Genomic DNA, 20,251 nt, shown 5'->3' with positions numbered 1-20,251 from the left:
CATCAGCACCAGAGGAGACTCGTGCTGATTTTGCTGAAGAGATCACAGAAAGAATTTCATTAATAGAGGAAGAAGACGATGTCCACAACATTTCTAGTGATGGCAGTGATATTCCAGTCGTACGCAAACGTATGCGCCGTTTATTATCAGAAAGTGAAAATGAATAAAATCTTGTTATGTGTAAAACAGATTTTTTGTTGTTCATGAAGAATTTTTTTTCATTTCATATGCATACAAATTTATTTTAATACATTTTAATTACATATTATTACATGTGTATTTTGTTGAAATAAAATAATAAGCTTAAAACGGATATTTTTATGTGGTTTTTTTTAATTATTTTTACTGATTTTTTTAGATCCGGAACCAATCTTCTTTTCTTCCATAAATACAATGTCTTTTTTTACACGAATTTTTTTTACACGTATTTTTCAGGAACGTATCTATCGTGTAAAAACAGAATTAGGTGTAAAGGTAATGTGATCAATGAAATATTTAAAATTTAATAATAAAAAGTGTTATTAACACAACAGAGGTATAATTGAATGTGTTGTAATAGGAGCAGAAATAAGGTGACTATCTTTGTAACCAGTGTGTGGTGCAAAGAGAAAGGTGGAATAACAATTGTGTAAAAGAGTCAGATATATAGAAGAAATAAACAGAATATTTTGTAAGTACCTTGGTGTTAAAATAGTGCAGTCCCATTCTTAGTGAGATTTGTTATGATTTATTTTTTGTTGCAAATATTTGTGTATGCTAAAGAGTAATCAAAATGAGCGTAAATTTTTTTGTGTGTATTAATGTATATAGTAGTATTAAATAAACCTTGTTATCTATGATTACACTGAGTTGGTCATTCAGCACACACATGCCCAGTTGTAGAAAGGATGTTGCCAAAGCAAAGTTCAATTGGAAATTAATAAAAATATAAAGGTTAGATACTCAAAAGATCCTGGAACCTACTGAAAAATACTGCTAGTATAGGGTCAGGTTGCGTAAAGTGAGGGGCGAGAGAGAGAGAGAGAGAGAGAGAGAGAGAGAGAGAGAGAGAGAGAGAACCGAATAAAAATTGTAATCTTGAAAATTTAAGTTACTTCTGAGTTTGCAAGGCTACTGCAAACAGTAGCCTTGCAAACTCAGAAGAATCCCAGCATCATGAAGTCTTCTTTAATATGAACAGTGTATGCAAAAGGAATCAATGAGTTTATTCCCATTGTGAAGCAAGAAAAGTTAAAAGTAAAGACAATTTAAATTAAAATAAAGCTTTAATTTGAACTGTCTATGAAAAGATGTCATTCTTCTGCACTGTGAATAACACCAATTTCTTCATTAAACCAGCCAAATAAAAACAGGTCTGGCCATTCTGCTACTGGGATCAATTTCACTTTATCTGTGTAGCATTTAGAATCTGTTATGGAAAGAATCTAAAAATTATACATTTCTCAGTACACGCCCCATGATTTTCTTCTTTAATCTAAACAAAGTAATTAAATTTAGTTAAATTTATCCACAGGGAAACTTTTAAGTTATTTCACAAAAAAAGTAACCAGGTTACTTTCCATTATTATTATTTTATTTATTTTGAAATCTTATGACACAAGAAGTTTAGGACTTGTAATATGAGTGCTGTAGAACGTAATTTATTTAACATGCATTAATAATAAATAGCAACAGCTGCTTGAAAAAAACTCTTTGCATACGTCCATTTTTACGTATGACTTATGACAATGATATTTTTCATTTAGATTTGGTTTTGCTAAATCTAAATGAAAACCTCAAAGGGGGGAGCAAGTTAAATTTATTATACATACTCATACAGAAATAAAAAATACAAGAAGTACAAATAAAACCTTTGTCCAAGGCTTGCACTACAGCAAGTCCCCCAAAGCCTTATTAGTATTCACAATGGATGACCTGGCACCTTCATTCCATGCTGTCTGGAAATATTTGACTGAACAATACCAGCAACTCTGAAAATGGCTCTCTGAAGGATCAATTTCAATGTGCTTCCTGTTTGAAATCCAAACTTGGCTGGACAGTGTATAACGTCAGCTTCAATGGAGTAGCTGTTCCACATTTATGTACTGAGCAAGTTTTTAGTTACCTACAAGGGTCATTCAATAAGTTATCCACCTATAAATTATCTACCTTACCATAGTTATATTTCAATGATTCATGATTTATCATGATCCTACATTCTCAACTTGAATCATACTAATTTTGATCCCACTGTGCTTTTAGGCTGCGCTGATGTAACAGGAAGAAGGAAAACACCTGTATCAAATTATGGATTTGCTGAAATTGGAGCATTGTTCAGCCATCACATTTCTCACCAAAGAAGGAAGTGGGCCAAAGGCCATTCATGAAAGGATGGTGGCTGTATATGGCAACAGTGCACCTTCAGGTGAAAAACAATTCAAGTGGGGTAGAGAATCCATTGAAGATGATCTGCATCCAAGAAGGCCTGTGATGGCGACCACTCCAGAAATGTGCCGGGCGTGGAAAGCCTTGTGCCGAATGACAGATGTTTAAAGGTGTTCCAAATCTGTAGGGAATATGACGTATCTGAGGGAACAGTTATAATCATCCTCCATGAACATTTTTGGATGACTAAGATCAGTGCACAGTAGGTCCCCAGATTTCTGACCACTGTGCAGAAGCAATTCAGAGTATGGTGTTGTAAGGAGAATTTAGAGCTTTATGGAAGGGATCCTGAAACTTTCATCTCCAGAATTGTTACAGGTGATGAAACATGGGTTCATCACTGGGATCCTAAGACCAAGCAAGAATCAATGCAATGGAAGCACAAGGGTACTCTGCCACCTAAAACAATTTCAGACACAACCTTCAGCTGGAAAGATTATGGCCACCATTTTTTGGGATTCTGATGGAATTTTGTACATTCACCACTTGTAACAGAAGTAGAGAGCCACTGGGGAGTCATATGAATCCCTACTGTACAACCTAAGGGATGCCATAAAGGAAAAATGCCATGTAAACCTTTACAGAGCTGCTGCTTTCAGACTGACTTTACAGAATTACCCATCCACTTTACAGGCCACATCTGGCTATTTCCTCTTTCAAGACTTCAAGTAAAACTTACATGGATGTCGTTTTGCTGATGATAATGAACTGAAGCCTGCTGTTTCTACATTCTTTGATGGACAGTACTAAGAATTTTATTTGTCTGGTATTTCCTCATTGCCAACAAAATGGAACAAGTGTATTGAAGTTCAGGGAAGTTACATTGAAAAATAAAAACAGATTTTTGCCTCTATCTCATTTCCTTCATAGGTAGGTAGATAATTTGTTGAACACTCCTCGTAACATTGCTTTTCTTTCTGTTTTTTTTAAAGCTATGTAGTCCACAATGAGAGTGGGCGAGAGTACATGTGAACAGGCGAAGTTTTACGGCTCCAGCAAATAGAGAAGTTTTTGCTTTTTTATTGACTTAAATTGGCATATTAATTTATTTTTTAGAGTTGCTTTATATTCCTAGTAACAATACTTTAGTTTAAATTGAATTTAGATAGAGATTTTGTAGGTTATTACTTGGAATCGGTAAGGGTATCAAATCCACGTGTGGACAGGTTTTGCAGCTCCCGCGAGCAAAAAGTTTTTAATTATACTTAGCCGCTTTATTCACTTAATTGTTAGATTAAATCATTTCATATAAGTAGCTTATAGACCTAGTCAAGCTCCGTGGTTTATTTTGAATTCAGATAGCGCCGTTTGAAAAGTAAATAATACTCGTGTCCGCAGATTAAACGTTTATAACTTGCTGCCATTGTTATAAGATACGGGTGCTAGCACAAGGTTTAACGGAAAACTAGATAGCGAGTATAGTAGCATCAATTAATCAGTAAAATTTATTAATCTTATTAAATTTCATTCTCAATTGAATTTTACTTTTTTAACTGAATAAATATAGCAACCTAGTTATTACAAATGTAACATCATAAATTAATACATATAAGCTGACAGGGGATAAGTAAGTCATATAATGTAATTCGGAGATAATATTTGATACCGAAATACATATATATAGTGTTATAACTGCATTGGGATATAGGTTTAGGGTTATATTTTGTATTGGAATTTTACTGAACTTGAATAGAAATCATGACTCAGACCAGAGCAGCAAAGCAAAAGACTCAAACTAGTGGGTGCTGTGGCTCAGGGTGGAACTGAGGGGGGGGGTTGTCTTCTGAATCACAGTCTATTGAAATGCACTCCTTGTTTGATATTTGTGGAGCAATGAGGAACGGGACATAATATTGCCATGGGGAATGTCTTTGTGTGTGCGCGATGTAAGGAGTGCAAGGAAATCAGGCACCAACTCGGCATTGTTATGGGCTTATATGAGAGCTTGAAGGACAGGGTGGATGCCCTCGAAGGATTTAAATTGAGGGGTCCATCAAGCTCTCAGCTGCCCACATCAATGCCAGAGCTTGCACTTGAACATCACACAACACAGCGGCAACCCCCAAGGCAGAATGAGCTGGTCCCAAAGGAACTAGTTGTAGGTGACTATTGTCAGGGAAATGGGAAACATATTGTGCAAAAAGAATAGATGGAACAGACCCAGGGTATGTCTGCCAGGGACAAAGGTTGATGATGTTGTAGGGCAGATATCATCCTTTAAGGGCACAAAGGGTGATATTGTTGTACACGTTGACACTAATGATATTAAGAGTAGGAGACCGGCAGAATCACTTAACAAGTACAAGACAATGCTGAAAAAAAAAAGCCGTGAGTTAGAGTTGAATTTGAAAGTGTCTGCAATTCTGCCCAGACACGATAAGGGGGAGTATATGATGAGAGCCTTGCCGACCAATTCGGCCCTGGAGAGATTGTGCAAGGTTCAAGGGGTAGAATTTTTCTCAGCCTGGTCTGTGCTTGTTAACAGGAGACACTGCTTCTACAGGGATGGGATACACTTAAATAGAAAGGGTGCAAGAATATTTGCCGATGCTATCGAGACAGAGTTAGGTGGGTCGGAAAACTGTTAGCTCGGGAAGATACACGGCCTAATAGATTAACAGCCACTGGCAGAAGCAAAAGTGATTCTTGCACTACTTCTATTGAAATGCAATTGAGCAGCAGCCTGGAAAGCAAGGGAATGGGAATTTCCAGGACTGCTGGGAGTCATAGTAGAACAAGTAAATACATGGGCTGTGTTAGGGTAACTAAGAATAGAAACAGGTGCATGTATATTTGCATGTACACCAATGCTAGGAGTATAGTTAATAAATTCAATGAGCTTGAATTGCTAGTCAAGTCATCAAAGGCAGATATTGTTGGGATATCAGAGACATGTTGTCACACAGACATAAGCAGTACAGAACTGAAATTTGGGGAGTACAATGTGTATAGAAAGGATAGACAGGACACGAAGGGAGGAGGGATTATGCAATGTTGAGTCTGTTTGGTGTGACATAAGCACTGCAAAAGGAAAACTGAGAGTAGGTGTGTGTTATAGGCCTAATGAATTTGATGTATATAATGAGCAATTGTGCAGAGAAATAGAGTGGACCAGTAAATTAGAATGTCTTATAATGGGGGATTTTAATTATTCGGATATTGACAGGAATTTGTGGGTTGGTCACTCACACACTAGCAAGGCTTTTGTGGATTTATTGGATGATTGTTTTCTACAGCAGCATGTTCGGGAGGCAACTAGAGGGAGTAACAATCTTGATCTGATTATCAGTAGTGATTTTTCATGCATCAAGAATCTGCAGATAAAGGAACCAGTAGGTGGCAGTGATCACAGTGTGCTGAAGTGGATTTACTCAAAGAGGTAACTACCATCAAGGGTAAAGGGAAGTGTTTTTGCTTTCGTAAAGGTGACTACGGTGGTCTGAGACAGTATTTAAATTCTAAACGGTGGAACCAACAGATGATGTTACCAACAGCAAATTCAAAATGCGAAGCATTCAAAGAATGGAAGCTACTAGGCTTTTCATACCAACAAAGAAATATTGTTCAAGATTTAGGCCTAAATGGATTGTCAGATGAACTAATTAGATATGTGACAGAAGAAAAATGCATGGGATATACAAATTAACATGGCGCCTCCATAGCCAGGTGGGTAGGAGCAGCAGTGCGTAGCACATGCTTCTTGATTAGACCAGGGTTCGAACCCGTGCCCACCAAATACGGAGGATGCTGAAAGGTCAGAGAATGACCACCGCATATCCCCGGAGCAAATACGGCCTTAGTTGCTAATGCTCTTAAAAAAAAAAACCAGATAACAAACACAAATTAACATGTGAAACAGAAGCCTGTAATAGAAATAAGATGGTCTGTAACTAAGTTATAAAGGAGGTTAGGCAGGCGAAGGCAGATTACAAGAAATCTTTGGCAAAGGCTGCAAAGAAAAAGAGCAAAGAATTCTTTACTTGTGTAAACTCTAGAAGAAAGGGGATGAATCAGATTGGTCCACTAGATATCGATGGTTCAACTGGTGATGATCCTGCTCAGGTAGCTAACAAACTAAATGAATATTTTGCATCGACATTCACACATAAGGAGTTATTCAGGGAGGGGCATGCCAGAAGTGTATTCAACTCTGGCAGTAAGCTAGATAATCTTGTAATAACTGAGAGTAAAGTGGAGGAGAAATTGTTGAAGATAAACACAAGAAAGGCACCTGGGGTGGATGGAATCTATCTAGTTATATTAAAAGAGGCGGCAAAAGAAGTAAGCAAACCCTTAGCCATAATTATGATAGTTTTCTCAGACTCAGGGGAAGTACCCATGGACTGCAGTTGTACAAATGTGACTCCAATTCACAAAGGAGAATCAAAGGGCGACACAAGTAATTACAGACCTGTTAGTTTAACTTCTGTTCCAGGGAAATTAATGGAGGCACTGGTTAAAGAAGATCATCTAGACAAGACTTCAGTTATAGCTCGGACACAGCATGGGTTTGATAAGGGGAAGTCTTGTCTGACTAATTTGATTGGATACTATGATGTAGTCAGAAAGGAACTGGATGCAAAGAATAACTTTGATATCATATATTTGGATCTTAGAAAAGCCTTTGAAACTGTTGCACAAATTGGAGCAGTGTGGCATTGGAGGCAAATTGCTGCTATGGATAAAGGGATGGTTGAGTGGGAGAAAAAGAGTGGTAATCAATGGACCCTGCTCTTCGTGGACTAATGTTATTAGTGGAGTCCCTCAGGGTTCAGTGTTGGGTCCATTGTTGTTTTCTGTATTTATAAATGATATTAATAATGGTATATCAGGTTTAATGTCCAAGTTTGCAGACGATACGAAGGTTGGCAGTGTTGTTAATGACACTACACTGCTGCAACAGGATCTAGAAAAGTTGAGCAGATGGGCTGAGAGGTGGCAAATGAAGTTTAACATTGACAAATGTAAAGTATTGCGTATGGGAAGCAGTAATCCCAGAGTAATGTATCAACTCTCTGGTATCACACAGACAGTGGTAAAGAATGAAAAGGACCTGGGGGTAATTGTGCAGGCAGATATATAGTTTTCTGAGCAGTGCAGACGGTCTGCAAGAGTAGCTCATGGTGTCTTGTCAATGATTCCTGTATATCATTGACATTCCTGTATGTCAACAATATACAGGAATTTTTCTAGCAGGGATAAGGAGGTGATTATCCCGTTGTATAAGGCAATGGTCAGGCCATGCCTTGAGTACTGTATACAGGTCTGGAGGTCTCATTTCAAGAAGGATGTAGAGCTGCTGGAACAAATACAGAGAAGGGCAACAAGATTAGTGAAAGGAACAAAGGGGTTGCTCTTACGAAGAAAGGCTTAAGTTTTGCAAATTACAGTGTCTGGAGACTAGGCACCTGCGAGGTGATCTGATTGAGGTGTATAAAGCCTTGAATGGTTTGAGCATGCTCAATGCAGATGGGATTCTTCCTCTTGCTCAGAATAATTGCCTGAGAGGGCATGAATTCAAATTGAGGAAAGACGGTTGTAGGATAGATGTGCGGAAGTTTCCCTTTAGCCAGTGGGTGGTTGATTGCTGGAACACACTTCCATCTGTCGTAGAAGTTGATAGCTTAAATAGATTCAAGGCAGAACTTGACAAATATTTGGAGTGAGTGGATGGATATAATAAGAGTGTTTTTTTTTTTTTTTTTTTGTTTTTTTTTTGGGCTGAGGCTATATAAACTTGCTTTCTTGCATCATATGCCTCTGCTAATGCTGGCATGTTTTTGGACAAGCATTGTGTCATACATAGCGTATTTTGCAGTGCTAAAATTATTTTAACCCTGCAAAAGTATCTCTTCCACAATTTTTATAACATATTTTTGGCCAAAGTAAGGAATGTACCTATACAATGTATAGTGTTTTAACCAGATATGAGAAATAAGAAGTTATAAAATCAACAGTTCAATTACAAGTTATTATTTTTGGTACCTCTTAGCTGTTTTTTTATTAAATTTATTTATCCCTCTAATTAACAATGTAATAATTTGGAAAATTATTATACAATGCCTTATACAAGGGGATAATCACTTCCTTATCCCTGCTAGAAAAATTCCTGTATATCATTCACAAGACACCACGAGCTACTCTTGCAGACCTTCTGCACTGTTCACAAAACTTCATATCTGTCTGCACAATTACCCCCAGGTCCTTTTCATTCTCTACCACTGTCAGTGTGGTACCACACAGTTGATACATTATTCTGGGATTATCACACTGAAAGTGGTAGAGAATGAAAGGACCTGGGGTGTTTTTTTTGTTGTAAAGAACAACTGGCCAAAATATTTTCAAAGTAATGAATAATTATTTCCAAAAGTGTGACATATTATGGAAGTTGGGTATGACTGTTCTTTGCTACTAGAACTTCTTTGTGGATAAAACAGTGTGTTGTAATAATATTTGAATTGTGTCATTTTATTAAGTTTACAAATCCTTTTAATGCTCCTGTCATTGTGGGAGCACAGTCAATACAAATGCCAATGCACAACTTCCGTAATATATCACACTTTTGGAAATAATTATTCATTACTTCAAAAATACCTTGGCCAGTTGTTCTTTCAGTGAGTTATTTACAACAAAAAATAAAAAAATAAATAAATAAAAAAAATAAAATAATAATTCTGTTCTTTTCGATAAACCAGACAACTGAGCTTTCCCGCTAATATCTATAAAATTATCTACCTTGCAATGCAAACAATCGCCCAAAATTATTAATACGTTGAACAACTTTTTCTTCAATACCATTGGACATTCCTTTTATGCACCTGCTAATAGTGCTGTTCAAAAGTGGTACTGTCATTATTTTTTTTTCAGCTTCCTCTCCCAAAATACTTTTCTTGATTACCCAACATGATGGTAAAATCAGACTTTCTGCAATCAGGTGATATTTCTTTTTCTTTTCTTTCTTTCTTTCTTTTTTTTTTTTTTTTTTTTGCCACCAGTTCAGCTACTAAATAGCTGGCTTCTTACACTTTATCAGATATTTTAGCCATATTATAAAATTCTTGTACCTTGTTTTCTAGTAGAGCCCTGCAGTCTTTTAAAATATTCCATAGTTTTGGACGATAAATTCTTCTGTTTTGTAGAAAAATGTGCTGCAATTTACTCGGCACCACTGATTCATTCGACAATTTTAAACCACATACCACACATAAAGGTTGAGGACAAATCTTGGGTACCAGTATAGGAAAATCCCACCACCAAATAATCATCATCATGTTTATGACATGTTTTCTTCTTTTTTGATTTTGATGGTTGGTTGTTTTTGTCATTTTCTCCAAACTCATTGTTATCAAGTTGCCTCTTCCGATTTCCTTTCACTAAAAATTTATCCATCGCTAATAATTTCTAAAAAAATTAAAGTTACTTCTAGAATGTACTAACAGAGTTAATTGAAAATACATGTTCTATACTAATTAACTGAATATGATGCTTTAGAGATAAAAACACAAGAAGTACTTTTAAAACACAAAGGAAATTTCTTACTATGCTGCTTACGGAGTTGCACTTAATTCATAGTTATATGCTTTACGCACATATATACAACTGCAAAATGCACTGTGGGGTGCTTGGGAGAGACTCAAGTGATAAAAATGGCCGAATAAAGGTGAACAATTCTAGTACTATGAATCAAAAGGTGAATAGACCTAGTACTAAGAATTAAATGTGATGTCACATTGACCGCTTGAAGGAACTCAATTGGCGCCGCGTAAACAAACAAATTTTTTATTTGAATTAATTTTTATTATAAAACTTGGATTTATTATTATTTTTTTTTTTAATTTGCATTTTCCGTGGCACACCAACATGCTGTGGCACACAGGTTGAGAAATGCCGATCTACTCCAGCCACACAGCTGAAATGCCAAACAGTTGTTTCTGAAAATGTTTTCTTTGATTTCTCCACTGAAAATTTCAGAAATCTATCAATTTCAATTGTAAAAAATTTGATTAAATTCTTTAATCAAAATCCGGAATTTAATCTTTTGCTGGCTAACACTTGTTGGTAAATGATACAGTGATAACTCAAAAAATCTGAGAATTCATCATCCTTTTATGAATCCGTTAAAATGCCCCGTCATTGCTTTAGCTCCCTCTGTTGTTATTGATACGGGCTTAAATAGTGGCAATTTAATTTTTCCAATAAAATTTTGAATGCGTTACATATATCAAGACCTCTAGTTCTTTCTTTCAGTGAAACCATACCAGGCAGTTCTTCTCTAGTGGCAGAAATATTGAAAAATCATACAACAAAAATGAGCAATTCAGCTGTATCACTGACATCTGTAGATTCATTCAGTTGTAAAGAAAAGGAAACACAATTAGCAATATGAGCACACAATTTGTTCGCTCACATTTTTACTCATTTTTTCAATGCATTGCATCACAATATTTCAAGATAATTACAGATCTTGAAGAGCATTTCAATTTCATTTTTGTTTTTAAAATTTTCAAAAAGAGAATCTGTTATTTCAAAAAATGTATCTTTGATGAATTTGCCCATCAGAAAATGGTTTGCATTTTTTTTTGCAAGAAGATGACTCACGTTAAATGATGCTACAGTTACTGCTTTAGATTGTAAATTAGGTGTCACAAAGAAATTTTGCTGTGTGAATAATCTGGATTTAAGTTCTTTTAATTTATTTTTTTTCTAAGGTCACTATTAGGCAGAAAATCTGATTGGTATTTACCATGGAGTGTGTCGAAGTACCTTTCTAAATTTCCTTTTTTGATTTTAGCCATGGAAACATTGCAAATAAAACAACATTTTTCTTTTATCATTACAAAAAAGTATTCTCGTTCCCACTTGATGAAAATGATACGTTTTACTCTTTTTTGTAGTATTCATTTCAAATCAAAGGTTATTAAATTAACGTATAAGTACTGTCCAGTTATTAATATTAAGTAAGCTAAATAGGAATTCGACACATACACATGCTCTCCACAACGTAACTGCAAGAATTTTCACTAGACAAGCCTAGCGGCTGCATGACAAAGAGTAGTCATGTGGTTCAATGGATTTGTAATAAGCGTATGCAGTGGGGTGCTTAATAATAATAATATCTAGATTTTGTCACTCATTTAGATTAAATTTTAGATTAGACTGTCATTTAGATTAAATCACTCATTCAGTAGAATTTTTCCATTATTTTACATTTTTATCATTTTTTCTATTATTTTACTTGTTACTTGGGACACAATATTTCTAGAGCAAAAGACATGAAAGCATGAAGGCCTTTGCTAGGCTGGGACCACATAAGCTTGCTGCATGACAATTGGTTGTGCAAAAATTCAGTACGTGACAGTAAAGTATATACAAAACAATTTGGTGAATAAGACTATTTGGTGAGTATGATGATTTGGTGAATTCTATGTGAGAACTGAGAGTATAACAAAGTAAGGACAAAAATGCAAAATTTTAACATGTCGTATGGTAAATGGTTAATTTAGTGATTATGGTAAAAGTTCACATTTTTGAGAGAGTGAACTAATCACCTGTGTTTTCAGACATGTTAGATAAGTATAAAGTGCAATTGTCTTTACCATATCCATCTATTCACATGTAATAACTCAACTCCTAATGAATGGATTATCATAAAATTTTATACTTGGCTTTTTCAGAAAAATTTGTCAAGCATTCCTAAATTTTATTAAAATCAGAGCAATATAGAAATTCAGTAATTACTATTTCTTTGTCAATCCATCTGCACATAATAATGTAATATTCAGCAGGTGGATTTTTATGAAATTTTATATTTGGCTCTTTTAAGATTTGTTGAGCCCTATCGAATTCCATTAAAACTGGACAAATAGAAATCTGTGGCTCAAAAACCAACCATGAACCCAGATACAACTGCATGGTCCTAGAATAGCAGCAGGAATTGGTTGAGTATGAATTATCTTCAGCATGATTGTCCATCTGTATTGTAACAACTTTGCACCTGTTATCTTCATGCTGATGGTAACAGGTGGATACCCACTTTCCCACCTATTAGCAAGATTGGGCTGAATACTTTCACATAAAAGAAATTGATCAAAAAATACATTTTCTTTTTTTCTAAATTTTTGCACTCCTTTCATCTAAACAACCAAAATTTCTCTTGGTTCCCCTAAATCTTTTACTTCATTGATTTTCTTAATTACTGGTTCATATGTGATACACCAAATTATCATGCCACCAATTGTATTTGACCAAATTTTCACATAAAAGAAATGTAATTCACTAAACTGTCTTGTACACAAAATTTGTCATACATCAAACTGCTGTATGATGAACTGTCATACCCACAATTAATGTGATGTCTTCCCCCACATTTGCCTTTCTTAAGTTTTCTTCACTTTAAGTAGTACCAGGAGAAGTAAAAAAGTATCTCTAAACACAGATTATCACACATTTTTGTTGGTATGTTATACCTGTGCACCACAAAAAAAACTATTGACTTGATGTTTGTTTGTTATTTGGTTTTTAGGAGCATTAGCAACTAAGGTCATATTGCTCCGGGAATATGCGGTGGTCATTCCCTGACCTTTCCGCATCCTCCGTATTTGGTGGTGACGGGCTCAAACCCCGGTCTAATCAAGAAGCGTGTGCTACGCACTGCTGCTCCTTCCCATCTGGCTACGGAGGCGCACCTATTGACTTGAGCATGTTCATTCAGAAATGTAAAAAAATGCAATACAAAATTCCATTAGTACATAATTAAAAATATTCATTGTTTATTCAATGAAAATTGTATTTGCGTATCTTTATTCTTCCCTCCTTCCTTAGTATGCTGTATTTACAATAAAGGATACACATGAAACACAGAATTCCAGAGAACAAACTTCAGGCACGACTGATGAGACAAATTGCATTTATTTGTTCCTGCATTAACCATTTATGTTAAAACTTGGTTCCTCCTTCTTTGTACACAATACATTTTATACAGAGGTGAACATCAAAAATAATTTACTGTACTAAATTTTTCATTATAACTAATTTACAAGCTATCAAAAATAAAGGAAAATTCAAATTATATCTGAAAATATTTGTTGTAATGAAATTTTTATTAAAATGGCATTCATTCTGTGGGATTTTTACTGCATTTATGGGTTTTGAAATGTTGCTCAAGAATAAAATTAGGTTTATCGAGGCTAATTAAAAAAATAAGAAATTAATGTTTTCAAAATAAGAAATTAATCAGAATAATGAAAATGTTTCTACTACATAATCAAAAGACATGCCAAAAATACTTAAAATATAAGAAAATAATCTCACCTTTAGAATTACTAGAAAACCATCTCTTCATTGTATATCCTATTTCTGATAATACATAATATGCAGCCTTTCTTGCCTTTTCTGCATTTTGTTTAGTACACAGAATGGCCTATAATAAAATGATAGTATTGTTACAAGATTAACCAAATTATTTTATGAAACACTGCATACGCAGGCACATGTACACACGCACACATACATGCACACGAGTGTAATTAAACTGCAGTTACAGCATTGATTTGTTAATGGCTAATCTTGAGATATCTGAATGGATAATATGAGGCAGCAACAAAAGAACTAGATTCAAAAATTACTTTAGTTATCATATACTTGCATTTCAGGAAATGCTTTTGATACCTTTGCACATAAAAGACTGCTGTACAATTTATGGTATGGCAATCTTTGTAGTGTGATATTAAGTAATTTGGCATTAAGGACAAGTTAATGCTCTGGATAAAGGTATGATTGAATTGTTTTTTTTTTTTTTTATTTGGTAGTTGTTGGCACATTGGCTTCTGTGGCCATATTGCACCTCCCAAGGTTTTTGCAGTACTTTGATCCAAGCCCGAGGCAGGAATCGAACCCGCGACCTTTGGGTTGCCGGGCAGGTACTTGACCCACTCGGATAGCCCAGTCGGCATGATTGAATTGAAGAAGGCAGAGAGTGGTTATCAATGGACAATGCTCTTCGTGGAGTAATGTTATCAGTGGAGTTCCACAGGTTTCCGTGCTGGGCCTATTGTTGTTTTCTAAATTTATTAATGATACTGATGAAGATTTATCAGCTTAATGTCTAAGTTTGCATATTATACAAAGGTTGGCATGGAGGTTGACGACAGTAATCAAGGTATGTTACTGCAACAAGATGTAGAAAAATTAGTCAGATGGGCTGACAAATGGCAATTAAATTAACAATGATAAAAACAAGGTACTGTATATGGGTAGCAGTAATTCCAGATTAATGTAACAGTTGTGCATGGTATTATTACACTCAGGGTAGTGGAGAATGAAAATGATATCAGAGTAACTTTGCAGTCAGATTTGTTCTCTGAGCAGTGCAGAGAAGCAGCCAGGACAGCTATGGGTTGCATCCTTCCTCCTGCTCAGACTACACACATGAAAGGGCATAAATTTTAAGTGAGGAAAGATGGGTGCATGATAGATCTGTGGAAGTTTGCCTTCAGTCAGCAGGTACATTGGAACAAACTTCCTTGTGGCTTGTGGAAGTGGATAGTTTGAATAAATTTAAGAAAGAACTAGACAAACAGTGGAGGGAAAGGGCAGGCGATGTGGAAAAGGTGTTTTTTTTTTTTTGGCTGATGCTGTATAAGATTGTCTTCTTGCATAGTTTGCTACCCCACACACACACACACACAATTCAGCAGCAACTAATAAAAATTCATTAAATTCATAAAACTCAATGAAAGTAATATTTCGTAAATTCAATTACCACTATGCTTTTGGTAAAAAACATTCCTAAAAAAAAAAATTTTTTTTTTTTTTTTGTCGCCACTATGTAGCTTTAGAAAATATATTTATTTAATGTACTTAATAAGTGCACATTTAATGAAGATTACTGATAATTGCTGATTTCCAATAAATAAAAATGAAGCTTATCTTTCTTTAGTGCAGGAAATCACCATTTATCGGTAAGAAGCATATCCCTTTTGGAGTTATGCTTTGGTTTTTTTTTGTTTTTTTTTTGGGAGCATTAGCAACTAAGGCTCCGAGGATATGCAGTGGTCACTCCCTGACCTTCCCGCATCCTCTGGATTTGGTGGTCATGGGATCAAACCCCGGTCTAATCAAGAAGCGTGTGCTACGCACTTCTGCTCCTGCCCACCTGGCAATGGAGGTGCCTCACGCTCTTACGAAGAAAGACTTCCTGCAATGCAGATGAGATTCTTCCTTATGCTCAGAGTAGAGGGGGCACAGATTCTAACTGAGGAAAGAGTTGTAAAACAGATGTGGGGAAATTTGCCTTTAGCCAGCAAGTAGTTGATTGCTGGAACAAACTTCCATCTGTTGTTGTGGAGGTTGATAGTGTTTAATAAATTCAAGGCAGAATTAGACAAACATTTCGAACGAATAGATCAGTGAAATGGGAAGGGGTTTTTTTATTTTTTTTAAGGTTGATGCTGTATAAGTTTTCTTTCTTGCATTATATGCCTCTAATAATGCTAATGCCACCTCTAATCTTTCTGACACAGGTAAATATGTTAGGTACAGTATGCCTAATGATGCTTCAGTTATTAGGATAGCCCAAAGACAAAAAGAAATATCATCTCTAATCTTTCTTTGACAGACAAATATGATGATTACAGTGTGATAAAAAGCAAACTATCTAGTATACTTGCCCTGGTGCTTATCTGGAAGACTGTTGTGACTACTCTGCTATCCACTGGTTCAAGTATCTGGAAAGCTGAAGTCCCCATTATAAGACATTCTGATTGTCTGTGTAAGTTTTTCATTATACTCATCATAGCCATTTTGCTTATAGCAGACTTCTACTCTCATTTTAGTTTTCCTAGAGCCCACACCAAACTGATTGAATATTGTGCTGGCTACCCACATCAACTGGGCACACTGCTTGGATTGTGTGTGTTTCTAATCCCAGAGCATATCTCCTTCTCAGTCTTCTGCCCTGTCTTTCCTTCTCCACCCACACATATTGATGACTGCCTTCTTCCACAGGGATGCCCCTCTATTCCTTTATAACTTCCTACTTCTTGGTGGAAAGCCTTCCTGTCACTTTTTTTTAAACACTGGACCCTCCCTGGCAAGCTCAGGTGCAGTCCACAGTTCACCCCCCCCACTAGAGGCTTTCTTCTACTGTACCCTGCTGCCTCCCTGATGCAGTGGACGGAAAAGCGAAGTCACACTAGGAACTCTGGCGGCTAAATGCTGGAGAAACAACATACTAACATAACCATGCCATCAATTTCAGGAGCATTACTTGCTTTTATGTTGTTTCTCTAATAAACTATCATCTGTAATTATTACATCACTAATTTCATATGGCTCAGCCTCATTTGCATAGCCTCTTCTCAGCAAGAAGGGTCTTTCATCAGTAAACACAGATGCAAAGTACCTGTTCAATTCATCCACAACATCAACTGGGATGTCTAAGACTTTCACACGCGCAGTGCACAAGGGTCCAATCTGATTACCTTATTTCTTCCTTGAATTCGCATACACTGATAAATTCCTTGTCCCCATTCTCTGCTTGCTTACCCAATGCTTTTCACATTTCTGCTCTATTTCACCAGCCAGCTCCATAGTCATCCATTTTGGCATCCTCCTCTTGCAATATTTTCTTAAAGTCATGGCTTATGTGACTTTTGCTTTAAAAGTATTCCATAATTCATATGTATTCGCCATCCCTCAGCAATCTGCCCAATTCACAGATGCTATAGCCAGGGGTGAGCTGTGAATATTTTAACAATGGGCTTGCAGTTTTGCCAACTTTTTGATGTGAAACATCCTTGGGGATTCAAGCACTCATTATCAGATAGTGTGATTAGAGCATGTGATGCATTTTTCGTGACTGGTGATATCTTGATGCAGCCTGGTCATCATACCCGCCCTTTACGATGATACCTGGATATGATAGTATCTTGAGTTCTAACTTTTTAGAATTTTTGAATAGTATGACATCACAATCATACTGCAGTAAGTATGATTGCAACAATACAAATATTTGTCAAAAATTTATTTTTTGTCTAATATTTTCATTACATTCCATTGTTAGGTGCCCCAAACAGCTGCATATGTCGTTTCATCAAAATCAACGCTGTTTTCTAGAGACATTTAAATACGTTGCAATCGGAAGTATACAGTACACCTCTTACTTTAGTTATAAATCCATTGTAGCTTGTCTTCCAGAAATTATGAAGATTTGCAAATTTTACAATCAAATATTTACAATAAAAAGTTCTTTTATTTCGTAATCAATATATACAAATCAAAATACCCAAAAGATATGCGAAGGTTCATATAAAACCATTTACTGCGTGTGCTTGGCACACATGCCACTTTTTTATTCGTCTCTCTTTTTTTTAACTAGGGAAATATAATGGAGACATTTTTTTTTTTATGAAAAAATTTTAATATTTCGAATAAAAAAATAACATGAAATATTTCCCATTTCAAAAATAACAGAAACTATCACAAAACATTCTACAATTTAAAAACAAATATTACATAAAAAACACTCTTCTAGAAAATGTACACAAAAATCACAGATTACATGAAAAAAAATCTATTCTAAAAATTGCCATCAATTGACTCCTTTATTAATATTTGTTCTCGATCTTCTGCTTTGCTCAATAGCTGAGCAATGATTACAGATGAATGATTTGACGCAACTATCCGGATCAACGGTTTTTCATTTAGATGTATGGTCATCATAATCTGCAACTTGTTTAATTGTCACAATATTATTCGTTACGCTGAAAGCTTGCTCAGTTTCAGCACTGCTAATCGCAATGGTTTCAAAAATATTTCTAGCTTTCTTAATTGAAGAGGGAATTTCACTCGAGTTTAAAGATAAACTGTCTTCGACAAAATCTCTAAAATCATTAATTTTTATTTCATATTTTAGCGGAAAACTGAAATTCTTATTCGTTTTTCACCGTCTTGCCACGGAGACGAAAGTTCCTTCATATTCCACAATTTCGGGTAGCATATGTTTAAAATTTCTTTCAATTCCTCATCATCAATAATATCATTATTTTTTTTTACTAATTTAAAATTACTCTGTTGTATTAATAACTTATCCTTAATAAAGTGTCACAAGGTAATTTTTTAAATGTGTTCTTACTTTCGATTCCTTCAAATTCTTTCAACTTCAACATGTTCTCAATTTTAGCTTTATAATTTCCTTCAGAATTTTTCAAATTAGCGACATTGATAGAATAATTAATTTATCTGCTTTTACTATAATGATGCTGCGACATTGTAAAGCTTCCAAAAGGTAAGAGAGAGCCCCTGCAGGTTGTCGATCATTATTGCTAAATCGTTAAGAAATTCCAGGTTTAAAAGTCATTTTAATAATCTGGAATTTAACTTCTGATTCAAAATGTTTGCACAAAGCGGGATAATTGCTGCAAGCCGCAATTTCCGACCACAAGCTACAAGCTGCCCATCGTGGCCCGAACACAACACCGATCTTTTGTAGTTTCCACATCAAGTTCTTCAGCAATCATTCTTAACTTGCTCTGGTTTTTTTGGAGATTGGCGATAAAATGCATACAGTTTTTTTTTTTTTAAATTGTCTGCATGCTATTATACTTTGGAACATTTTCTTCACAGTGAAAGCCTCGACGCGGTTTCCAAACCTGCCGACATTTCATCTTCGGAAAGTTTACTTAATATCTTAGTTGCCACATTCACCCACCTCCCCCTCGACGTCGCTACTGCCACTTTGAATACTGTGCAAAATATCGGAATCACTCGGATAATCAAGCTACTGTGGCCACGTAAAAATAGACAGGAAATTTACTGAAACACGGGGATCACTCACTTCTCTGAAAAACATATGCCTGTTTGTCAGAGTAAAGGAGAACCACAACACAGATTGACCAGAGGTTATTATCCGTGTCGGGAATCTTCTTAAGCCTCTGACTGGATATGGAAAGCATATTAACTAGCGTGACCCCTAGGAATGTGGCTCCATAGGTTTTACGGACACCACTAACGTTTTGGAAACGGTAATCCCTTTTACCTTTAATTCACGCTTTCTAATTACCAAAGTTGCCTAAAGGCCAGAGGAGAACATTGTGTACAAAGTTGTCTCTCGTAATCTGTTTGTCCTATGGAAATTATTTTAAATGTTTCCATAGAAACCAAGGGGAATTCAAAAAAATTCGCTATGAAGAAGTTCGTTAAACAGAGGTCCGACTGTAATTAACTCAAAAATGAAGCAATTTTAAAATATATAATTGGTCGACTGTGCCATTAAAATGCTGGGGATGGGGCCCCACTCACACCACTGTAGTTCCAGTGCTGGATAGTCAATAATTAAATTCGGGATTTCATTTGTAAAATAAATAATCGTTTCAACAATGGGCTTGCAAATTTTCAAAAAAAAAGTAACACTGGGCACTTGTGAGCCCACTATAGCTCACCACTGGCTATAGCACCTTAAACTGTCAAAGTCCCATCTTTTGATGTTAAAACCCATGCCTTTACCTTTAACTACTGCAACATTTTTCTTCATGTTCCAACTGATGATTGCATGATAACTGACAATGGTTACTGTACTTTAAGCCCTGTGATATCATCTGATTCATTAGTAATGATGAGGTCAATAATATTCTCACCCCTAGTACTTTCTCTAACATGCTGGTAGAAATAATAATCATCCAGTTTATTTTAAAAAGTTTTTCCCCATTGTGAGTTTTTTTCCCACTTTATTCCAATCAATCTGGGGCAGATTAAAGTGACCCATACTAAGACATTCATGCTCATCTGCTCATTCCATCTGCATGTAAAGACTCATAATATTCTTCTCAAT

General features: G+C 35.6%; 1 protein-coding gene across 1 annotated transcript in view; it reads right to left on the bottom strand.

The window, feature by feature from the left end:
• Positions 1–20,251, bottom strand: part of LOC150078438 (RRP12-like protein) — a 496,297-nt gene that overhangs the window by 153,998 nt on the left and 322,048 nt on the right. The window contains exon 24 of the mRNA XM_090384563.1: positions 13,735–13,843. Within this exon, the coding sequence (XP_090240689.1) occupies positions 13,735–13,843 (109 nt within the window). The remainder of the gene's footprint in view (positions 1–13,734; positions 13,844–20,251) is intronic.

This window comes from Mastigoproctus giganteus, chromosome 11, assembly GCF_048544385.1.
Source record: "Mastigoproctus giganteus isolate SK-2022 chromosome 11, ASM4854438v1, whole genome shotgun sequence".
NCBI lineage: Eukaryota > Metazoa > Arthropoda > Arachnida > Uropygi > Thelyphonidae > Mastigoproctus > Mastigoproctus giganteus.
This window is presented reverse-complemented; position numbering and strand designations above follow the sequence as displayed.